Source organism: Hypoxylon fragiforme, assembly GCF_022984875.1.
Source record: "Hypoxylon fragiforme strain CBS 206.31 chromosome Unknown GGS25scaffold_2, whole genome shotgun sequence".
In the NCBI taxonomy this organism is placed as follows: Eukaryota; Fungi; Ascomycota; class Sordariomycetes; order Xylariales; family Hypoxylaceae; genus Hypoxylon; species Hypoxylon fragiforme.
Window position 1 is genome coordinate 4,406,397 of NW_026054757.1, and position 19,067 is coordinate 4,425,463.

The 19,067-nt window shown below is 47.0% G+C and overlaps 6 protein-coding genes across 6 annotated transcripts; 2 read left to right on the top strand and 4 right to left on the bottom strand.

The window, feature by feature from the left end:
- The first annotated feature begins 324 nt into the window (after window positions 1-324).
- Window positions 325-2,148, top strand: GGS25DRAFT_154899 (uncharacterized protein). Its single transcript, XM_049256432.1, has 4 exons — window positions 325-875; window positions 929-1,382; window positions 1,448-1,650; window positions 1,720-2,148. The coding sequence occupies exons 1-4, from the start codon at window positions 785-787 to the stop codon at window positions 1,800-1,802; spliced, it is 831 nt and encodes a 276-aa protein (XP_049120779.1). The 5' UTR covers window positions 325-784; the 3' UTR covers window positions 1,803-2,148.
- GGS25DRAFT_154928 (uncharacterized protein) lies at window positions 1,702-4,563 on the bottom strand. Its single transcript, XM_049256433.1, has one exon. The coding sequence runs from the start codon at window positions 4,318-4,320 to the stop codon at window positions 2,257-2,259; it is 2,064 nt and encodes a 687-aa protein (XP_049120780.1). The 5' UTR covers window positions 4,321-4,563; the 3' UTR covers window positions 1,702-2,256.
- Window positions 4,564-4,625: 62 nt separating this feature from the next.
- On the bottom strand, window positions 4,626-5,725 carry GGS25DRAFT_478973 (uncharacterized protein). Its single transcript, XM_049259989.1, has one exon. The coding sequence runs from the start codon at window positions 5,578-5,580 to the stop codon at window positions 4,783-4,785; it is 798 nt and encodes a 265-aa protein (XP_049120781.1). The 5' UTR covers window positions 5,581-5,725; the 3' UTR covers window positions 4,626-4,782.
- A 284-nt stretch (window positions 5,726-6,009) lies between these two features.
- Window positions 6,010-9,337, bottom strand: GGS25DRAFT_478978 (eukaryotic translation initiation factor 3 subunit C). Its single transcript, XM_049259990.1, has 2 exons — window positions 8,730-9,337; window positions 6,010-8,667 (listed from the first exon to the last, which is right to left on the bottom strand). Exons 1-2 carry the CDS (start codon window positions 9,085-9,087, stop codon window positions 6,428-6,430), a joined length of 2,598 nt encoding a protein of 865 aa, XP_049120782.1. The 5' UTR covers window positions 9,088-9,337; the 3' UTR covers window positions 6,010-6,427.
- A 525-nt stretch (window positions 9,338-9,862) lies between these two features.
- On the bottom strand, window positions 9,863-10,760 carry GGS25DRAFT_154985 (uncharacterized protein). Its single transcript, XM_049256434.1, has 3 exons — window positions 10,492-10,760; window positions 10,265-10,328; window positions 9,863-10,211 (listed from the first exon to the last, which is right to left on the bottom strand). Exons 1-3 carry the CDS (start codon window positions 10,621-10,623, stop codon window positions 10,015-10,017), a joined length of 393 nt encoding a protein of 130 aa, XP_049120783.1. The 5' UTR covers window positions 10,624-10,760; the 3' UTR covers window positions 9,863-10,014.
- Window positions 10,761-17,271: 6,511 nt separating this feature from the next.
- On the top strand, window positions 17,272-19,055 carry GGS25DRAFT_155066 (uncharacterized protein). The gene is made up of 6 exons (XM_049256435.1): window positions 17,272-17,656; window positions 17,722-17,758; window positions 17,834-17,919; window positions 18,001-18,140; window positions 18,206-18,445; window positions 18,521-19,055. The coding sequence occupies exons 1-6, from the start codon at window positions 17,492-17,494 to the stop codon at window positions 18,963-18,965; spliced, it is 1,113 nt and encodes a 370-aa protein (XP_049120784.1). The 5' UTR covers window positions 17,272-17,491; the 3' UTR covers window positions 18,966-19,055.
- The last annotated feature ends 12 nt before the right edge of the window (window positions 19,056-19,067 follow it).

Consider the following 19,067-nt stretch of genomic DNA (forward strand, 5'->3'; position numbering starts at 1 on the left):
AATTGATTCATTCGAGGCTCAGACGCATGTTGAGCAATGGAGTTGCCTCCGTTGTTATTTCAGCCATCTACCGCAATATTGACTGCTGACGCCAGTATCTGAATCTAGTGCCTGAGTTTGCGAGGGCCCACTTCTCTTTAATAGGCCCGCAAGCTTTGCGATAAGTTATTCTTGTTCCTGCCTAGTACCTATGAGTACTTAGGTAACTCCCTAAGGCAGCGCCAGTCTCTATGTGGCAATAGGTAATTGTTGTCATAAGGCTTAAAGGAAAGAAGCTACCTATGACTTGCTTGGTCAGGGATCCATACAATCTACACTTGCATTATAAAGAGTAAAGCTTATGTGTGAATAGAGGCAGGACTTGAGGCTAGAAAGCATCGTTTCTGTGCTTGATTCGTCCACCTGGTTTAATAGCTAGAGCTTGGCATCAGGAAATAAACATCTAGACCTTGGAGAAATTGAAGCTGAGATCAGCAATGTACACGATGCGGCATAGTAGGTAGTTGAACGTGAGAGTAGAGGAAGGGCTAGAACGGGATCCCTCTTCGACTCAATCAGGAAACTTGGGAGAAAGACATTTTTAATCTCGTACTGGTACTCTGCATCTGGTGATATGTCGAGTATAAGAAGGCAGTGGCCAGCTCGAGTAAACCACATAACACTCCTGAACTCATCATCACAACCGCCTCTTATTCAGTTTGCGACTCCGGCATCTTCCTCACACGTCCCTGCTTCATAAATACCTGGACTTGTCTCTAGATCTCATCGTTTCTCGGTCTTCAACATGAGACTGACATCGATCCTCGGCATCTCTGCCGCCCTCATTGGGTCTTCCCTCGGGACCACCCAGATTCCTGGATCTTGGTTTCACGATGGTACCTATATTTGAAGCATTCCTCATCGCTGATAGCGTACTAACTCTCGACAGATGATGGATTCGGCAAGGGCCATAAAGCCGCGATGGCCGCAGTGCCTATGTTCCATTTCGGCCGTCCCCACGGCTCCAACCCGTGCTACCCCGAGTCTGCGCAGATAAACGGTAACCAGGTCAATGGAAACGATCCAGATCTAGGGAACTGGGCAAACCTGGGCCGCGGCTGTGCAGACCCAGGAAAATGGCTCAGCCCAAAGAGCGGCGGCCCGCTGCAGGGAAACCCCTTTCCAGTGTACTACACGGTCAACCAATGCCAGGACCACGAGTTCCGCGTGACTTACAGTATCTACTTCAAGCATGACTCTGGACACAAGAGCGACTGGGAGGGTGTCACGGTGGTCTGGCAGGGCGACAACAATAACATGTGGACGAGGACCCGACTCATGCTAGGCCAGCACGGCGGATATGACGTGAAGAACTGGGGTGATATCCAGAACACGTTCAACGAGTGAGTTTCACCTTTCAGGAACTTTATAACTAAGTGGCTGCTCTAATATGCCACCTACCAACTAGTAAAAATGACCAATCGACGAACGGCGCCAAGGGCCGTGATCATGCAAAGATCTATGTCGGCGCCTTTTATCACGCCATCTTCCACACTCGCAAGACATCCATCGACACCGCTGACCCTGCCGATAAGCAAGCCGAGTTCCGTTCCAACGATTGGTTCATCTGGCCCTGGGACAGCTTGGTCCAGCCTGGCTCCCTTATCAACCGTGAGTCCATTTGCTCTTCATGATATTTACCCAATTCATAACCAATTACTTATGCTAATGCTTTTACAGCCAACTGGGTCTGGGGAGAAGCCGACACGAACCCACCCACGCTTAGCAACCCCAGCAAGGGGCAGTACATCTGCAAGCACTGATGAGCGCCACGAGTATGAGCACCTACACTTAACTATGCGGATAGTAAGTATAGGTGATATATACTATTGCATCACATATCTGGGGCTCGGAAAAGCTTTGAGAAGCGCGGCATTGGATATTCGACTTGCTATGACGTGTTTATTCTAAGAGGAAATATGCTTGGACGGCTGCGATAATTCCTTATGTGGCTTTCCCCCTTTTTCTTTCATTTTCTTATTTTCTTTCTTTCTTCCTCTTATAAGTTACTTGGTGTATTTGTTTGTATATAGGTTAAGGAGCATTATTAGAGATATATACATATAGTGTTGGTGATAACTTGCATAGCTATCGAAGACACATGAAGTTGATACTATAGTAGTGTTGTAGTCATAAAATTGCCTTGAAAGTTCCAAATCCAAAGACCACGATTCAACCAGATCACTATGTGATGTATCCCAAACAAGCTAAGCGCAATCACATCATGGAAGTCAACTTCGGATTCCACATCGCTAACTCCTGGATATGCTGTTGCCATGCCTGGATAGGGTCCTGAGAGATACCCGCCTTGGACTGGAACACCGTCGTATTGACACCGTATAGGTAAGGCTTCTCATCCGCGTAGCAGGGAGTCTCTTGTTCACTCGGTACCGTACCGTTCAGAATGTAGGCCTTTGCGAGTGAATCCGTGCAAGCCGATTTGTCTCTGGACGAATGCCCATAGCCGTGGTGCACGATCAGCCTTGCATTGTCTCCCATCTCAGTAAGAAGCCTTCTCCCGTTCCGCAGAGGCGTTGCAGGATCATACGTCTCCGCGATGAGCAAGACGGGGTTCTTGAGTGTGTGGTTGAGGTCACCACGGTAAACTTCTGCCGGCTTCGGCCAGTACGTGGTGAAGTGGCGGCAAGGGAAGACGTTGAAGAATCGCGAGTTGCCCGAGATCCAAGCTTGAGTGGTCATATTAGCCCACAGGGATTGCCACCACACGATGCCCTCAGGAGGTTGCGGTGCATCGTAGGAGTCTGCGCAGATGACTAGGGACCCAAGCTCGTCGGTCGAAGGTTTCGGGGAGGGCGGCGACGGCAACGTGGGATTGTACTCCCAGTCCGAACGGTCGAGGAAGGCTGTGGCCAATGTCGAGTTGCCAGCTTCCAGCTCATATAACATCTGCGCGAGGGCAGGCCAGCTATTGGCATTGTACATGGAACCGTAGATAGCAGCTACCAATGCAGAGTAGGTAACTAGCGACGGGCCGCTTGGCTCGTAATAACCCGGAATTGGTCGTTGACTGAGCGAGTACACCAACTGTTGCATGCGGATCTCTAATTCCTGCAGAGATACGGGACCGGAATGATCTCTCGGCTGAGCGAGGGCACAGTATTCCGGCCCGGCACGAAGACATTCGCCGAGGAATCCGTCGCGCCAGGCGTCGGTGGCATTGTCTAGCGCAGTCCATCCAAAGCCACCCAAGAGGCGATGGTCGCGGACGTACTCAGTTCCATCAAGAATGACGCGACCGACGCTGTCTGGAAACATATTGGCCCAGGTCTGTCCAATGCCGGTGCCATAGCTGACAAGGTAACCCGTCAACTCGGCTTCCCAGAGTCTCTTGCGGATTTCCTCCATATCGCGCGCAACGAAAGACGTGCCGACAAACCGTGCCAGATCACCGTGTCTCTCCCAGCAAGCACGGAAGGTAGCGTTATTCATAGCATCAGCAACCTCAAGCTGGGCCTCTGGCGACGCGGATACCTCGCGGTACTGATTCGTCAGCATAGACCAGCGATCTCGATCGGCATTGTACGGGAAGCAGGCGATGGAAGGCAAAGTGATATTGACACCACGCGGATCCCATCCCAAAACATCGAATTTGCCATCGCTGAGTCGCTTTGTGATATCTTCAGCGGCCCTCCAGACGTAAGATGTGCCACTTCCTCCCGGGCCGCCAGGCTCAATCACGATCGTGCGCTCACTCTTGCCCCCAGCAAATGGTTCAACACCACCTTCAGGGCTTGTGTCGTACCGGAAAAGTCCCGAGACCTGATATTTTGTTATCGCAAGCCGAGCAATGCGTGAATCAGACGCGTTGGTGTAGTCTAGGGGGACATCTAAGTAGCCACATAGATATATGCCCCTCCCTTCATACGGATCATTCTGGTCACCATCACCCGTAGTCGTGTTACCCCAGCTCCAGTGCTCGGGATTCGGGTCGTACTGAAATGCCCAGCTTGCTTCCGGAATGGGATCGTCGAGGGCGGCTGGAAGGCTGGTGTTGGTACAAGGGATGAAGCGGAACGGATCACCGAGGCGCGGGAACTCTCCATAGGGGTTCTCTTTGTCCCAAGATGGTACGGTGCTGCCAGCTAGGACGTCATAGTATTGTTCACTAAACCCTTCATAGGATAGACTGGGGAGGTGGTTATAGAATGTAGCAAGTCCAACCAATCCAAGGACAACCAGTGCCTTTGGACATGATGGACCACGCTGTGGCTGCGATACTGGCGATGGATCGGCTAATAGTGGTGATTTGGATTTCTCCATGGTGACAAGCAAGCTATGAAGAGCTAACTGTCGGATGAGATGATGCACTTTACAACAGTATATTACGCTCAAAATCGATTATGCTAAGCCACTCAATAGCTCTGCTAATTTAACACACAGTACATTTACATGTAACCTCAACCTATGAAGAAGTCTTGGAGGAGGTTGAGGTTTGAAGTTTGAAGCATTAAGGATGAAGGGGATGAGTGACAGTGGGCGTGGAGAGGCGTTAGCTTAAGTACCTACCAACCTGGTATTTCCAATGCAACACTCGAGGCGGGGCTGATCACCAGGGCAATTAACACGTATAATCACTAACTACTATGTAACTATCTAGGTTAAGTAGGTACCTAACCTACTGTTATGTATTGTACAATACAATACAATACAATAATTAGATCTATGGGTATTTCTATCTAGATCCTTTATGTATGATGTTCATTCCTACTTTCCTGCTTGCATCTACATAGGTATCTGCCGAATCTCTTCTGCGGTCCAGTACTTCCTCATATTCTCCGCCCCAAGTGTCTTAACCTCCTGATCCATGTGCGTCCATAGCACAGTCCCCCACGTCTCCATCAATGCCTTCATCACATCCATATCCAGCTCCTTAGAGCCCTGCCGGCAAGCCTGTAGGTAGTTGCGCAACTCATCCAGGCCGTGGTGAATCTCACGATGCTGCCGCAGCAGCTCGGCCGCACCCTTGCCGTCATTCTTGAACTCGGGCATCCGTCGCGCGAGCACCGGGAAGATATACGCCTCCTCGATTTGGTGGTGGGTTTCCAGCTGCCCCACAAACGAAAACCCGTCCAGCATGATCCGCCTGAGCTTCGCCTTGCCCCCGTTACTGTTCCCCGCGCACGCTTCTGCCCATAGCGAGTTCCACGTCGTCCGGAAATGCGCGTGATATAAGTCCATGTGCTCCGCCAGCCGGTTGTAAGCGCGGAACTCGGTCCCCTTGAGAGGAGCGAGTTTAGTCTCTTCCTTTTGCTGTTTCTTTTCCACGTTTTGTTCTTCTTTTGAGCTGCCGGGTTCGGAGGAGGGAAGGGACGCTGGAGATGGGTCGGTGGAAGACATGTCGGCAGTTTTGAGATGGAAGCTGCGAGTAAGGCGAATTCGTGGTGGTGATAGCGGAAAACGAATGGCAAAGGTACGTTTGTAACAGGTCACGGTCGATTGAGACGTAGTAGGTTGAAGGGTTCGATGGTTAGTGACGAGGCGAACCCTGGCACTCGTGATTATTCTACAGCAAGGGATCATAGAAGTGTGGGATAAATTTCTGGCTTTCGAGTTTATTCTATACTATCCTGCGAATGATTATTTTTACTGTAAAGATAACTCGTCTATAACACGCTGGACTAAAATAAGTCAGCGATTAGAAAGCACGTTGCCACCTTTAGTAAAACCTCTTTACCTTTGATATAATTGGTTGGTTGAGGTTAATTACCTAATAATAGCCTTCATCCTTACTATCTAGGTACCTAGCCTAGGCCATGATAGTAATGATGGAGGGTAGGTAGGTAGCCTGCCTGCCTGAGTATGAGTTCTCAGACTCAAGGAGAGACTTCTCTGCCTTCCTTTGATGTCTTATGGATGTCAAAGTTTCGTTTCAGTGAATCAGAGGTAGGTAATAATCTCATGTATACTAATGCGTTACGAGTACTACTTAGATATCCGTTATTAATTCTGTTTGGTTTTAGAAATTCTTTCGTATTGCCCACCAGCTAACCTAGAGTAATGTATTGTACATCCACTTTCCTTTTAGACCGACCGCACGACCATAGATGTTTACGGCATATCGTAGATCACCTAGCTCATCCTAAAGGAGCTAGACTGTCAAGACATGAAACGACGTCAAGCACAATAGCATAAGTTGCTCTCTAGACTCCATCTACCATCGTCTCTACTCTTTTCGAAAAAAAAAATTCAATTCTCTACCTAGCCATACTTTAGTTCTTAGCAACATGGCTAACGCGGGTGATCGCCCGCAATTTCACTGGGTTAGTCCCATACTGAGGCCTTTTCATTAAAAAGCCATGCCCAACCCCATGCCGTAGATACAAACGAGAGAAAGAAGACTGCGGATTTTTGGGGTCCAGCTAGCTGCCTAGCCTCGGACTGCACCACCCAATACACCTCCAGTGAATTGTGTGCCACCAGCTTGTCTCTGGCCAGTTCCGCCGGTCCTGGCGCCGCCACGGCCACCTCGTTGTCCACCACCTCGGCCACCTCGCTGGTTTTGCCCGCCTCTTCGATCAAAGGCGTTTGCTGTGCCCTGTGTACGTTGCTCGAGGGTGCGTTCGTTGGTTTCGATAAGCTGCGCTGTCTTGTCTGACAACGTGAGGGCCAGGCTTTGAAGACGTGATAGTTCTACACCCTTGCGGAAGATAACGGTCGACGTAACCTGGTCAAGGGCAGCGGCTAATTCCTCGTGGCTGATCATCTTGCTCACAATTGCGGCGACCTTGCGGTCCTCGAGTTCAAACATGGACGAAAGCGTAGAGACGGCGAGAGTATCGTAGAAGGGAGCATATGTGAAGAGGTACGTTCGTAGACCTTCCTCTTGGATCTGCTTCGATAGCATGGTCTTGATCTCTTCCGTGTTCGGCATCAGGTCCCAAATCTTGATGCTGTGAACGAAGTTGATAGACTTCTTCCATTCACCTGCTGCTAGCGCACGAGATGCTTGCATGACGTGGTCACGTGTATTCTCCGGGGGGCCAGTAAAGATTTGTCTTTCGTGGTACTCGAGCATACGACGGTAGGTCTTGCTGATGACTCGTTTCTTGATATCTGGCGAGGAACCGGTATGCGCCAACAGTGGGATCTCAAGGAGCATGCTACAAGTTAGATAGACACACTCCAAAAGCTCGAGGTTGATGTGCATGTGGAAGGGTAGCTGTCTCTGCTTTTCCAATCTCTCCTGTTCGGGAGAGACCTGGGAGTATCGCTGGATCATGACACCCTGAGCCAACAGTTCCTTCTGTCGGCCGCTACCACAGATCTCCTGTAAGGTGTTCTGGGCCTCATATACAAGTCCCTTTCGGAAAGCGCATAAACCCACTTGCACCAGCGTCCGGTTGTAAAGGATCTGTGTCTGCACGTCAAAGTTGCTGATTGTCTCTTGCAAGTGAGACATGAGCATCATGTCACGAGCCTTGTAGTATTCGTCGTGTAGGGCGAGAAAGTAAATCTGGCACAACATGGCGCGGGCTCTAATAATACCCTCGCTATTGTTGAACAGGTAATTGCACAGAACATTGAGTAAGTTGGTAGCGTCTGTAATGCTTCCTCTTGGGGTAATGGCAGACTCCACGTCAGAAGGCACTGGCTTCCAGGCATTCTCTTCGAGAATTTTGACAACCTGGGAAGGCTTGAAGTAGACGTGCTCCAATCTCCGCATTACTATACGATTCAGGCTGTCCTGGGGAGTCTGTAGGGACTCATCCTTGGAGAGAGTTTCGTAATAGAGGAGACCACGGAAGATGACGTTGTATAGGGAGCCTTCGTCAGTCAGTCGCTCGATGTACTCCGAAGTATGAGGGTCGATGCTCTGCAATGATCGAGTAAGCTCGTCATCAAGTCGTTCAACATATGAGACGATACTTCCAGGGATCTTGATGTACTTTTCGCCCGCCTGCAATGTGGGCGGCTTCTCATCGTCGTCCCATTCTTCCGCATTCTCGATCACTACGAATTCCTTGTTCGTTTCGAGTACCTCGAACAAGATCGAGATCTCCTTCTCGGCAGCCTTCCAATGCTCTAAAGGCATAGATGCCGTTCCTCCAGAGCCAAGGTCAAACCTTGCGGAAATGATGGTGAGAAGGACCTTGATTCGTTGATATGGGGTAACAGCGACTTCATAGAGCTTCTCCATGATCTTGATTTGTTCAACACGATCCGTATTCTTCTTACCACGAGACTCTAGAATTCCACGGAGGTGCTTGAAAATGCTCTCGGGGGTAAATTGAAGAGTCCTGCCACCTTTTCCAACCGTGAAAAATCCTTCCTGGTCATCATCGACTTGCTCGATATACATATCTGTCTTCGCCGCCTTTGGCTTTGGCGCAGGGGCCTCTTCCTCATCTTCCGAGGCGAGGAAATCAAGAGGATCATCTCTGTATGAGTCCACCTGCGTTTGGTAGTCTTGCTTGAGCTTCTTGATCTTTTGTTTTATAGCATTGAGACCACGAGCGCTCGTGGCGTTCATCTTCTTGGGCGTGACCTTTTGCTTCGAAATCGTTTCGTTCATGGCATCCTCCAACTCGACGATGGCCTTGATGTAAAGCTTTGGCGTTCGTCCACGTTCGGCGATCTTAGCAGCTTGTCTGTTGAGCTTGTCGAATTCTACACAATAAGGGTTAGCACCGACAAAATATATCTGCAAATTATCAGTCTGATGGACTTACCGACGGAGACGGCGCCCCAGTCGCTTATCTTCTGGCGCTTCTCTATGGTGTCTATTATGGCTTCGAGCTCAGCGAGCTGCTTGTCCTTTGCACTCTTCAACGTCTTAGGAGTGTCATCATCGCTCTCTTCACTCTCAGAATCGTCACCACGTAAGAAACGAGCCGCGCCGGATTTCTTTCCGCCTTCTTCATCACTGCTAGAATCTTCATCAGAATCCTCTTCCTCTTCATCCTCATCTTCCTCGTCTTCCTCTTCGGACTCTTCCTTCGCCTCCTGTTCCTCCTCGGAGTAGAGCTCCTCCTCCTCGGAGCTGCTCTCAGAGGAGCTGTCGTCGCCACTACGGAAAAATCGAGACATCCTGGATGTTGCTAACTAGAGCGGGCGGATACTGTTGATGGATGCGAATAAGAAAGAAATGGATTAAGAACAACTCAACCGGAAATGGTGAGTTGCGATAATGCAGTATGCAAGGAAGTGGGAAAAATTGCGATGAACTCGCCTAGAGGAAATAAAGGCGAAGTTGAGCGTGGAGGGGCAAAATTGAAATGTGAAAACAGAATGCACACAAGTTTTGGAAAATTGTAACGAATTTTTGGTGCATGTGGGGTCGAGGGGTGTGAGCCGATTTAGTGGGCACATGTGCAGAAAGGCAAGTGCGACATTCAATGTTTGAAGCCTTGCGCCTTCAAGGTACTTCCCCACTACTTTTGATACAGTCGACAAAACACCATAGCATAGGTACTTTCTAAGTACCTGAGGCAGTACCTACGTCTAGGTAGTATGTACCTACTACATGTAAGTAGTTACTACTAGGTAGTATTTCAATGTTGGCGGCTATCGCTTATGTAAACTTTAATTAGTCAATACCTACTAGGTACTATGTATTGTAACCTCAGACGTTCAACCTCAGGCAGTACACCAGTGACAGTACTAATAGTCAGTTTTATGAGTATCAAATTGACCTCTGATTACAATTACTAGGTAGATGGCAGGTAACTTGTGTACTACTAGGTACCCTACCTAGTAGGTACATATGTATGTATTATCGAACGAAAGTTGCTTTGGTATTGACGCGTCCTGCAATTCCAATGTTGTCGCAAACGATTCAACCTAAACCATGATTTTCTAGCGACATCGCGAGCCTATGCAATAGCCTAGTAGTAAAAGTGCCATGGTCGTTCTAGATGAAAATCATCCCTTCGTAGATTTTTGAGTTAAGTGATTCCTGGCGAGATCCTATGGTCTTTGTATGATCAAGCCCCCCAGAGATTGTTGAAAAGGACTCTACTCAGCGATATCCAACCAGTCAGGATGGTCCTTGGCCCTCCAAGGCTTAATACCCTTTGGATCAGCCTCGCGGCTCTTTTTGGCCTGGTCCAAAGCCTTCTTGCTCTGCTCGCTATTGTAGAGGGAGCTGAAGTCCTTAATTTGGTTGCTTGCGTTGTCTATGGACCTGATAAAGGACTCATAAAACTCTTGGGCTATTTGCACGTTAGTGGTATTGTTATATAGAGCACATATATACTGTACATACGAGTAGCAGCATTGTTTGGTATCGTCTCAAGCATCCGCTGGACTGTGGTGCGTAACTCTCGGCACTGTTTGTTGCCCGGAAGGTGTCAGTTCTTCTTCGGTACAATGGATAATACAAGAAAAATAAGGTTCGGACTGCAATGGTCACCTAGGCGATTCGATCAAAAAAATAGAAAATTTTATCGTAGTGAATGGAAAGCGGGTTAGTGGATGGGAAAAGTCGCGTACCTTGATGTGCAGCAAGTTCAACTGCTTCATACTTAATTCCAGTTGCTTTTCGTCCAACTTTTCATTTTCGTCCTTCTTACCCAAACCACCGAGAACAGCTCCAGGCCTTTTCGCACCAAGACTTGAAGCCATAACAGACTCTCTCTCTGCACCTTTATCTTCTTATTCAATCCACAAAATACTTTGAAGCTTTGAAGCTTGCCAGCTTGAATATTCTTTCCTTTCTTTCTGCAATCAAGTATTATCAAGAATTGCCGCGATGGAATACAAGATGTCGGGGATCCAAAAGAATAACGATTGGGAGAATATTAACTTCTCTGTTGATGTTACAAATGATACGGTTGGTACAAATGCCTACAATGAATATCCTACTGCTCCCCTTCAAGAACGAGAACTACATTTGAGTTTAACGATGCCGCCGCGTGCGCCTAATGAGCGTCAGCAGCCGCAGCAATATCAGCCACGAATGCAAGGCATTGGCTATCACCACCCCCAGGGTATCGAGTTTCAGCCCCAACCCCAGTATCACTCACGCCCCTCCCAGCTGCATCCCAGTCAGCTGCAGCCCGAGTTGGGCCAGCTGGCACTCCAAACACCCCAATACAATCTTCCTCAGGTATTCCCGCCTACAACAGGTGCAATCTTTCTCACATCAAGCCAGGAAATGAACCGTGCACGCGCACCTCAGGTAAGCAAGATACTTTTTTGGTTTCCTGCCCCACAATATCCAACCAACCAGCAAGCTCAACATCTTCGAGAATTATGGACCCACCAACCAATTCTTTTCTGGTGTTCCCCCGATCTTCGTCCTCCAAAGTCCTCAATTCCCCTTCTCCCACTGTCCTACCACAGCCAATTTCCTTGATATAATCTACAAAGAACAACAAACTCACACGGTGAACAGCATCAGGTGCATCCTACTCTTTTATCTCATCAACACCTGCTACCTGTTCCCGGTCGCATCCCAACACCGGAACAAATAAGTTCCTCCTCTTCCGACCACAGTACGCCGTTTCGGACTGTTTCTCACAGTCCGCGTCAACCGCCCACCGTGCCGCGTCCAGGTAGCGCGTCTGATACAGTGGGAGCGTTCGGTTTTCCACCCGGCGTGTCTTCATCCCCCACTATCGCGGGCAGAGTAATTGATAATAACTTCAACTTCAATTCGTACCCGACGCCTCCGACTCTCCACGACAACCCGCCCAACACCGCAAACATTTCCTTCACGCAGACTCCCCACCACTCTGCGGTCGCCGCGGGTGTCGTGGTGAACGGGAACACTAGTGCCTTGAGCACCCCACGCCCGGGACCTACGACCACCCCAGCGACCCCAGTCACCATGAGTGATCCATCCCCACCGGGCGCCCTCAAGTCACCCCCCGAAGGTGTCTTTGCATCCTTCGAGGATCTAATCGGCTCAATACAGCGAGTCGCGAAGGATCAAGGGTTTGGCATTGTGAAGTTGCGAGCCAGCAATTACCGTGATCAGAAGCCAACACGATACGACTTGGTATGCGACCGTGGCGGAGTGAAGTATGCCAGCACTGCTCGAAAGCGCAACCCTAGCACCCGCAAGGTCGATTGCCCCTGGAAGGCTAAGGCAGTTTGCGAAGTTCAACTGGGCAACCGATGGCGTTTCCAGGTTCAAGTAGACCAACACAATCATGAACCCCGACTCGCAACTAGCCAGGCAGGCCAAGAGAACACCCCTACCGCACAAAGCATTCGAAGCCTCACGAATAAGATGGACCGAATGGGTCATGATATGTCGCAAGCGTTTGATAGAATTGAACAGCGACTAGATGGAATCGAAAAGCGGCTCGAGGTCATGGAGAATAGAATGGGAGGGATAGAGACGCGTATGTCCGGCCTAGAAACCCGAGGCACCGGCATGGACGTCCCCATGGATAACATGGAAATGGGGGGCACCATGCTAGATGGACCTGTTATGTAGGTCCGTTTTGGTATCAGTCTCTATCACCATCAGGATTGCCAACAGAAATTGGGCGCCGACTCCTAGCGTGGCTATCTCTTAAAATGCAACAGCAGGACTTTTCTCTTGGTGAGATTGAGATAAGTCTCTTGAAGGAAGCAAACGGAACCCGACAAGAGTATTAATAGTGCCATGCCATCCATACCACAGCAATATACCAGTTCGCAGCTGTGTGCTTACGATGTCACTAGGCTACCTAGAGAAGCAAGGTTCCGAGAGATAGGGGTGAGATGGAGATGATCAAGGGACTGGGGGATCAGAAGCAGAAGGAAGTTGGTAATACTCACGTCCCATAAGGATATCTTTGGCGTTCATAGGAAAGGGTATAATTACGAGTATGTTTGCTGCAATTGCAATGCGATTCTATTGGGTGGCACACATTTCATTACAGAGGGAAAAATGGTTTCGGTTTACATCACAAATTCTGAGGCGTATGGCAAGTGTGCACAGATTTACTAATTTTTCTTGTCTTTGGGCGGTTTCAGGTCCAACAAATGCAGAGCAAAGGTTTGGATAACCATGCCATTACTAAGGCTAAGGAGATCCAAACAGTCCTTCAACACTTACGCCAGATGGGTCGGTCTTCTTTTAAGATTTCTTTTCCCATCTATAAACAGGGGCGTGAAGACCCGGATTCAAGAATGAAGGAGCTCATGAGGTTGTCTAAATTAAAATAGATACCACCACGCATGGCGTCTTTATAAGAGCCACAATATGTATATGTTTAAAACCGATATGCAGTACCTATCTTTGATGCATTGCATATTGTGACAACTTGCATTCCGAGGCAATATCTCTGTACTTCTAGGGCCTGCCGTTTTATTCTATGTTGTACATTCGTCTCGCATACCCTAGGTAGTTCGTGAATCATTATACTTTTCAGCATTTTTAAAATGCATGGATGTATCCAAGCACAACAGTTGTCTGCCTTTTAATACTAACGATAATTACCAGAAACGATGACACTACCTAAGCTCACTTACTACATACTATGCACATACTATGTACTACATAGCATGTTAGTAGACTAGTAGTACGTATGATATCATGATGTTCTATAGTAACCAAGGCCATCAACCAGGACTGCTTCCGATTGGCCCACGCAACTAGCACGTTTCCCAAAAGGGAAGGACTATAATTACTTTGTACACCACAAGTATGAACAACGCGACCAAAAGGAAGGGATTTTTTTTTTTGCACGAAGCAGGCCTACTATTATCCCCTCGAGACCCAACACCGGGCTTTTTAGCGCCCCCCACTAAAACCTCACACGGGCCAGGCTCGCTACCAGCTTTTTACCATCGACTATGTACCGGTTCAAATAATAGGCGCGTTTTTACGTGTAGCAGCAACGCGTGGTACTTAATTTTTTGGTCTCGTTTGTACTCATCCTTCAACGCTCGAGAAACCTTATTAACGACGACACCGACGGCGATGGGTTTAATAATAACGATATGTTGCTTATTTGTTTTAATATATTTAAGATGGCGATAGGGGAGCCAGCTAAATCGAACATAAGTTGTTAATTTACTGTAAGTAGTTCTTTATGAAAGGTATGTAACTATTAATAAGAGTGGTATGCCTTATATTCAAAGAAAGACGCGTACAAGTATCAAAAGTTTAATTGATTTTTCTCTTAGAAGTAGTGTACAAAATGTTCAAAATAAGCTCAGATAAATATATGGAGAGTAGGTCCAAGCTCTTGTATTTTATTCGCCAGCGAGGCTCAAAATATGGGGGGCGCTAAAAAGCCCGGTGTTGGGTCTCGAGGGGATATCTCAAAATGATTTTTATACTTTTTATAGTTGTGGCCCTGGTACTGGCTATCTGAATAAGCCTCAAATAAGAGCCTCATATTGTGTGACGTGATATCAGCCATAATCTACTACCATCCATTGGCGCCGTTATGTTAGGTTAGTTTCGTAATCTACTAAGCTAGTTAAGTAGATTGGAAGCCTTTATCTTTGTATAAGCGTGTTGCACACTGTAGTAGTGACTTCTGCGTAAAAGCCAACTTTATTGCTTGCTTATTACGAGTTAACTACTTCGTACATAGTTGTGGTTACACCAAACCAAGCACATAAGTGTGCAATGTTGGTGGCTGACGAAGGGCATTTTGATAATGTTGACATACACATGGTCTTTTCTCTTTTGCAACACTTGGATCCCAGATTAGTAGTGTCTCCTGAAACTCGATGGTAGCAACAGCCAAGCCCATGCCGTTATCCGTGATACCATACCTCAAAGGGCTATACAGATAATTACGATACCTACATAGCTACCCTAGGTAGTATGGAGACATAGTGTAGTGTCCATTACTACCTAGGTAGGTATACGAATCAGGATTACCTACCCATTGCCTGTGTACTTACGGACAGTTATAAATTGAAGTAACAGGTGGTTTCTAGTTCATGGAGAATCATTCCTCCAATATCTATGTATATCTGTAATGTGCAGTCCAAAAGTCTCATACTGATATTCCTGCTCGTCTAAAATATCTCAAGAAAATCAATATGAACGTAGAGCACATGACCGTCTATATTGTAAAAGACCCATTCATCATTTAGCATAATAGATTTGATTAAGGTGCCTCTGAATCCTAGGTATGATAACAGTTTTGGTTACCCCTGAGTCGAGCTGGGAACAAATTATTAATACTTGGCCCTGGACATAGAGTTAAGCAACCTTGCCCAGTACTAGAATAGATTATGTTTACTCTGTATCAAGGCATCATTCTCGTTGAGATCTTTTGATAACGCGTCTCTCGTAAAAAAAAAGGCCAAGAAATTTGTTATATCGTGTAATGCATATTACCTAACTACTTCTTGTATATGAATCATAACAGTGTACAACTGTGTATGGACCTTGAAATTATATACATATGGCATATAAAAAACGGCAAAGCCAACACAAATGTGATTATTCTTGAACAAAATTGCAACTAATGATTATAGTCATTGTAAAGAAAATACTTCAGTATATGACAACTATGACAACTTGTCCACGTATGTATATTGAAAATGTTGCACAGAAAGATTATCCCATTTCGGAAAGAAGTTCTAGTATAGTTATTGTAGTTGTAGGCTTATGACTATAGTTGACATAAAAGCATCAATAAAATACCCAAATAACTGAAGATACGCGTACCTAACATACATAGTGTATAAAAATGCTCACCTTGATGCGAAATGCGGCTCTTGTGATGGCTGGCCCCCAAGGCGACATTGCCATCAAGACTGCTACATAGTTAATTAGGTACTTACCTCACCAATGCCGTACTTATTAACCTATGTGGTATTGTGTATCTTGATTTTAGGGAGGAAGTAAGGGAGAAAGGCCTCTCTACTCCACTGCGTTTGCATAAAGTAGCCAATTAATTACAAACTGCCTAACCTAGGTATGACGTTACGGTTACTAGTAGCTATGTAATACGGGTTGTAACCTAGGTGTAGGTACGAAGTATTGGCACCAATAAATGCTACTGCCCAGTGCCTACTAACTAACTGCCTACGTACCGCAATTGACTAGGCGATCTAATACTAATAGTTAGTGATGAGACCATTTTAAAATTGGGCGATCATCGTATTTTGTACCTATTGACGTGCTACATAAGCCCGTCACACACTATCACTAGCATTCTCAAGCAGAGACTAGGATCCAGCGTTAGTCTGGGGTTGATGGAGGTTTTATTACTTTTGAACTCCTAGGCAAACCGTTGATTCTTGGTGCAGTGCTTCTAAACGGCTCGTCTGATAGGCCATATCAGACCCAAGAAACGAAACCTGCTGCGCCTGAACAACCATAATATAGTGGATATCTGCTAGGAGTTTTGCTAGGGCGGGAAAGGGGTTCAGACCCCCTCTCTTCCCCCTACACGGTAATAAGTGGCGATTTTCCCCTTCTACAACGTGTAGTGTCAAAGAATGAACGAAGCGGTTGCTCACTTAATGCATTATATCGTCCCAAGGCGCATATGAACCTGATAATTGAGTCAAGAAGCATAGTTGCATGAATACTGTACTCTGGGTATGAATTCAATAAATCAGCGTGCATGTAACTATTCTTCATGACAAGAACACAGAAACCTGGTTGTTACTCTCGTACCCGCTTATCTGAACCGGGGCTCTGATGTCGGAAGCGAGGCCAATGGGTTGGGGTATCAACAGATTCTCTGGTCTCGACCGTCTCATCACGGCAGAAGAGCATTCAAGAGAATACACTATGTATGAGTAGCACTGTATTAAACTGTGGTATTCAGTAAGCTAAAGTGTTCCAAGGTTACTACCACATGGAGTGCCATCTTTAAAGCCTTTTTGCACGGGTGTACGTCGTAGTATATCTCTAGCCTTGCCATATTTTGGTTAGGTCTTTTCTCTAAACGCTCCACCTCTCGGCTTAGGGATCGTCTCCGTCGCTGTTGACCAGGCCTATGACTGGTCCCGGATCACCACTTATACCCTTCAGACCCGCTCAAAGGGGTCTGGTAGCACAATCCCTGGTTAGTTAGAATACGGGTCAATGCGTTGAAAAATTTCCGTTATTGTGAATTGCTCTCCTGGTTTTCTAGGATCTCGTGGGAGCAACACATTTTCACCGCTGCTTGCAGATGAGATTCACGAACGAAGCGACGAACTTATTATCTGAGGTGAAACATATCAGTACGTATGATCTGGAATTCGCAGTGAGAAAAAGGCCTTGGGTTGAACAATTTACCTAGGAGTTACTGGAAGGGTTGATTAAACGAACCAAATCAGATCAGCCCCCTGCAGTTATCTACCAGGAACCCGTTACAATTTTATGGGTTGTTTTTATAGGTTATCACGAGCAGGGCTCAATAAAGATAACTACAAACATACCCTAGGCGCAGATGTAGACCCAGAGTACGAATTCTACCATCTTGCTTCTCTTTTCAATGACTACTGAAACGCCCAACTTGTGGAATTTACACGCTCTGTGAGGCGTCGTCCATTTTCGCCCGCCTCGTACGAATGTTCTCCGGACGATATTATGACATTCACTTTCCCCATCGAGACCCAAGATCAGAAGGCCCTAATAGGATGCGGAGTAGCGTTTAGCCTCTTGCCGGCTGTCGTCGTCTATCTACGCATCTTGGCGAGGCATAAGGCCAATAGGCCAATCGACACCAGCGACTATTTGATCGTGATATCGTGTGTATGTTGGAAGCCATTTTACATACTCAAATCAAGCGAGAGACAAAAATTGACACCATTATTCAGCTTTTTGTGGTTTGCTATCAAGCGATTACGATCTCAGGTCCGTATTTATTTTGAGCTTCTCGTTTTGTGGTATGACTAGTTAGCTGGGAACTAATATACGCGGTATTTTTAGCGGTCTTCGTCGGTGGATTAGGTTTCCATGTCGACGATATACAGAATAGATTCGGCATCGAATCTGGTGCTACCGTATTTATGAAGGTGCGCTCTTCCATCAGCAACACTCTAAAGCTTGCGAAGAGCGAATAGAAGAGCATTACTGACATATACGTGGATACGCAGCACCTGGTAGCACTCCAGATCTTTTGGGCGCTTGGCCTGAGTTTCTGTAGAATATCCATCATTCATCTGTTCGCAAGAATCTTTGTGATTCAAAGCTTCATTGTAACAGCTAGAATTACTTGCGTGGTGATATTCTTATGGTACGTACAGCCTACTCCACCCTTGAAGTTTACATCTCGAGATTCTAACGAGTAGGAACATAAAGGGCTCTCGGAGCTATACTCACCCCCTTTGTGGCATGTCGACCTTTCGAGTATACCTGGGACAAGTCTATCGAGGGAGGCGGAACATGCGGAAACCCATTGATATCATGGTTCGTGACAGGTTCTGTTAGCATGATATGCGATCTGGTTATTCTTCTCATGCCGATGCCCTCTTTGCTTCGTCTGGAATTGGCATGGACTAAGCGGTTGATGTTGGCCGCAACTTTTGGCATTGGAATATTGTGAGTGTCTTAAACCCCATCTATCCTCGTATATTCCCCATCCACATATTCGCTAATTACAAGTATTATTTAAAGGACTTGCGTTGTCAGCGTCATGCGTATCATTTCCATTGCTGGCATAGATCTCGAAGATGTTACTTTCACGATGCCGCACGCAATTCTTTTCAGTGCTCTGGAGCCTTGTATCGCCGTGACACTGGCTTGTGTCATTGTTCTACGCCCCCTTTTCGGCGGTGAATATTTGCCCGACGGTACAGCGACTTTTCACACCCCATCAGTTGACGCCATAGCGAGGAAGAATAGCACCCGGCGGTTTCGGCAACTCAATGATGACTCGTCTGAGACGCGGTTAAGGCCAGAGGAAGTTGGGTATCGGGCAACTATCGCAAAATCACCAGAGCCTTTCAAGGGATTTGGAGTGTTAGGGGAAGGTCTTGAAATGGGGTTGATTTCGATAAAACAAGAATGGACCGTGAAGGAAGAGCCACGTCCGACGACCTCAGAAACACAGCACAGATAGGGAAACACAATAAAACCATAGAGATTAGAACTCTCCGACACAACACCAATACGCATTCGACTCGATTATCGCTGGTACATGCGTCGCCAACGTATTAGAGAA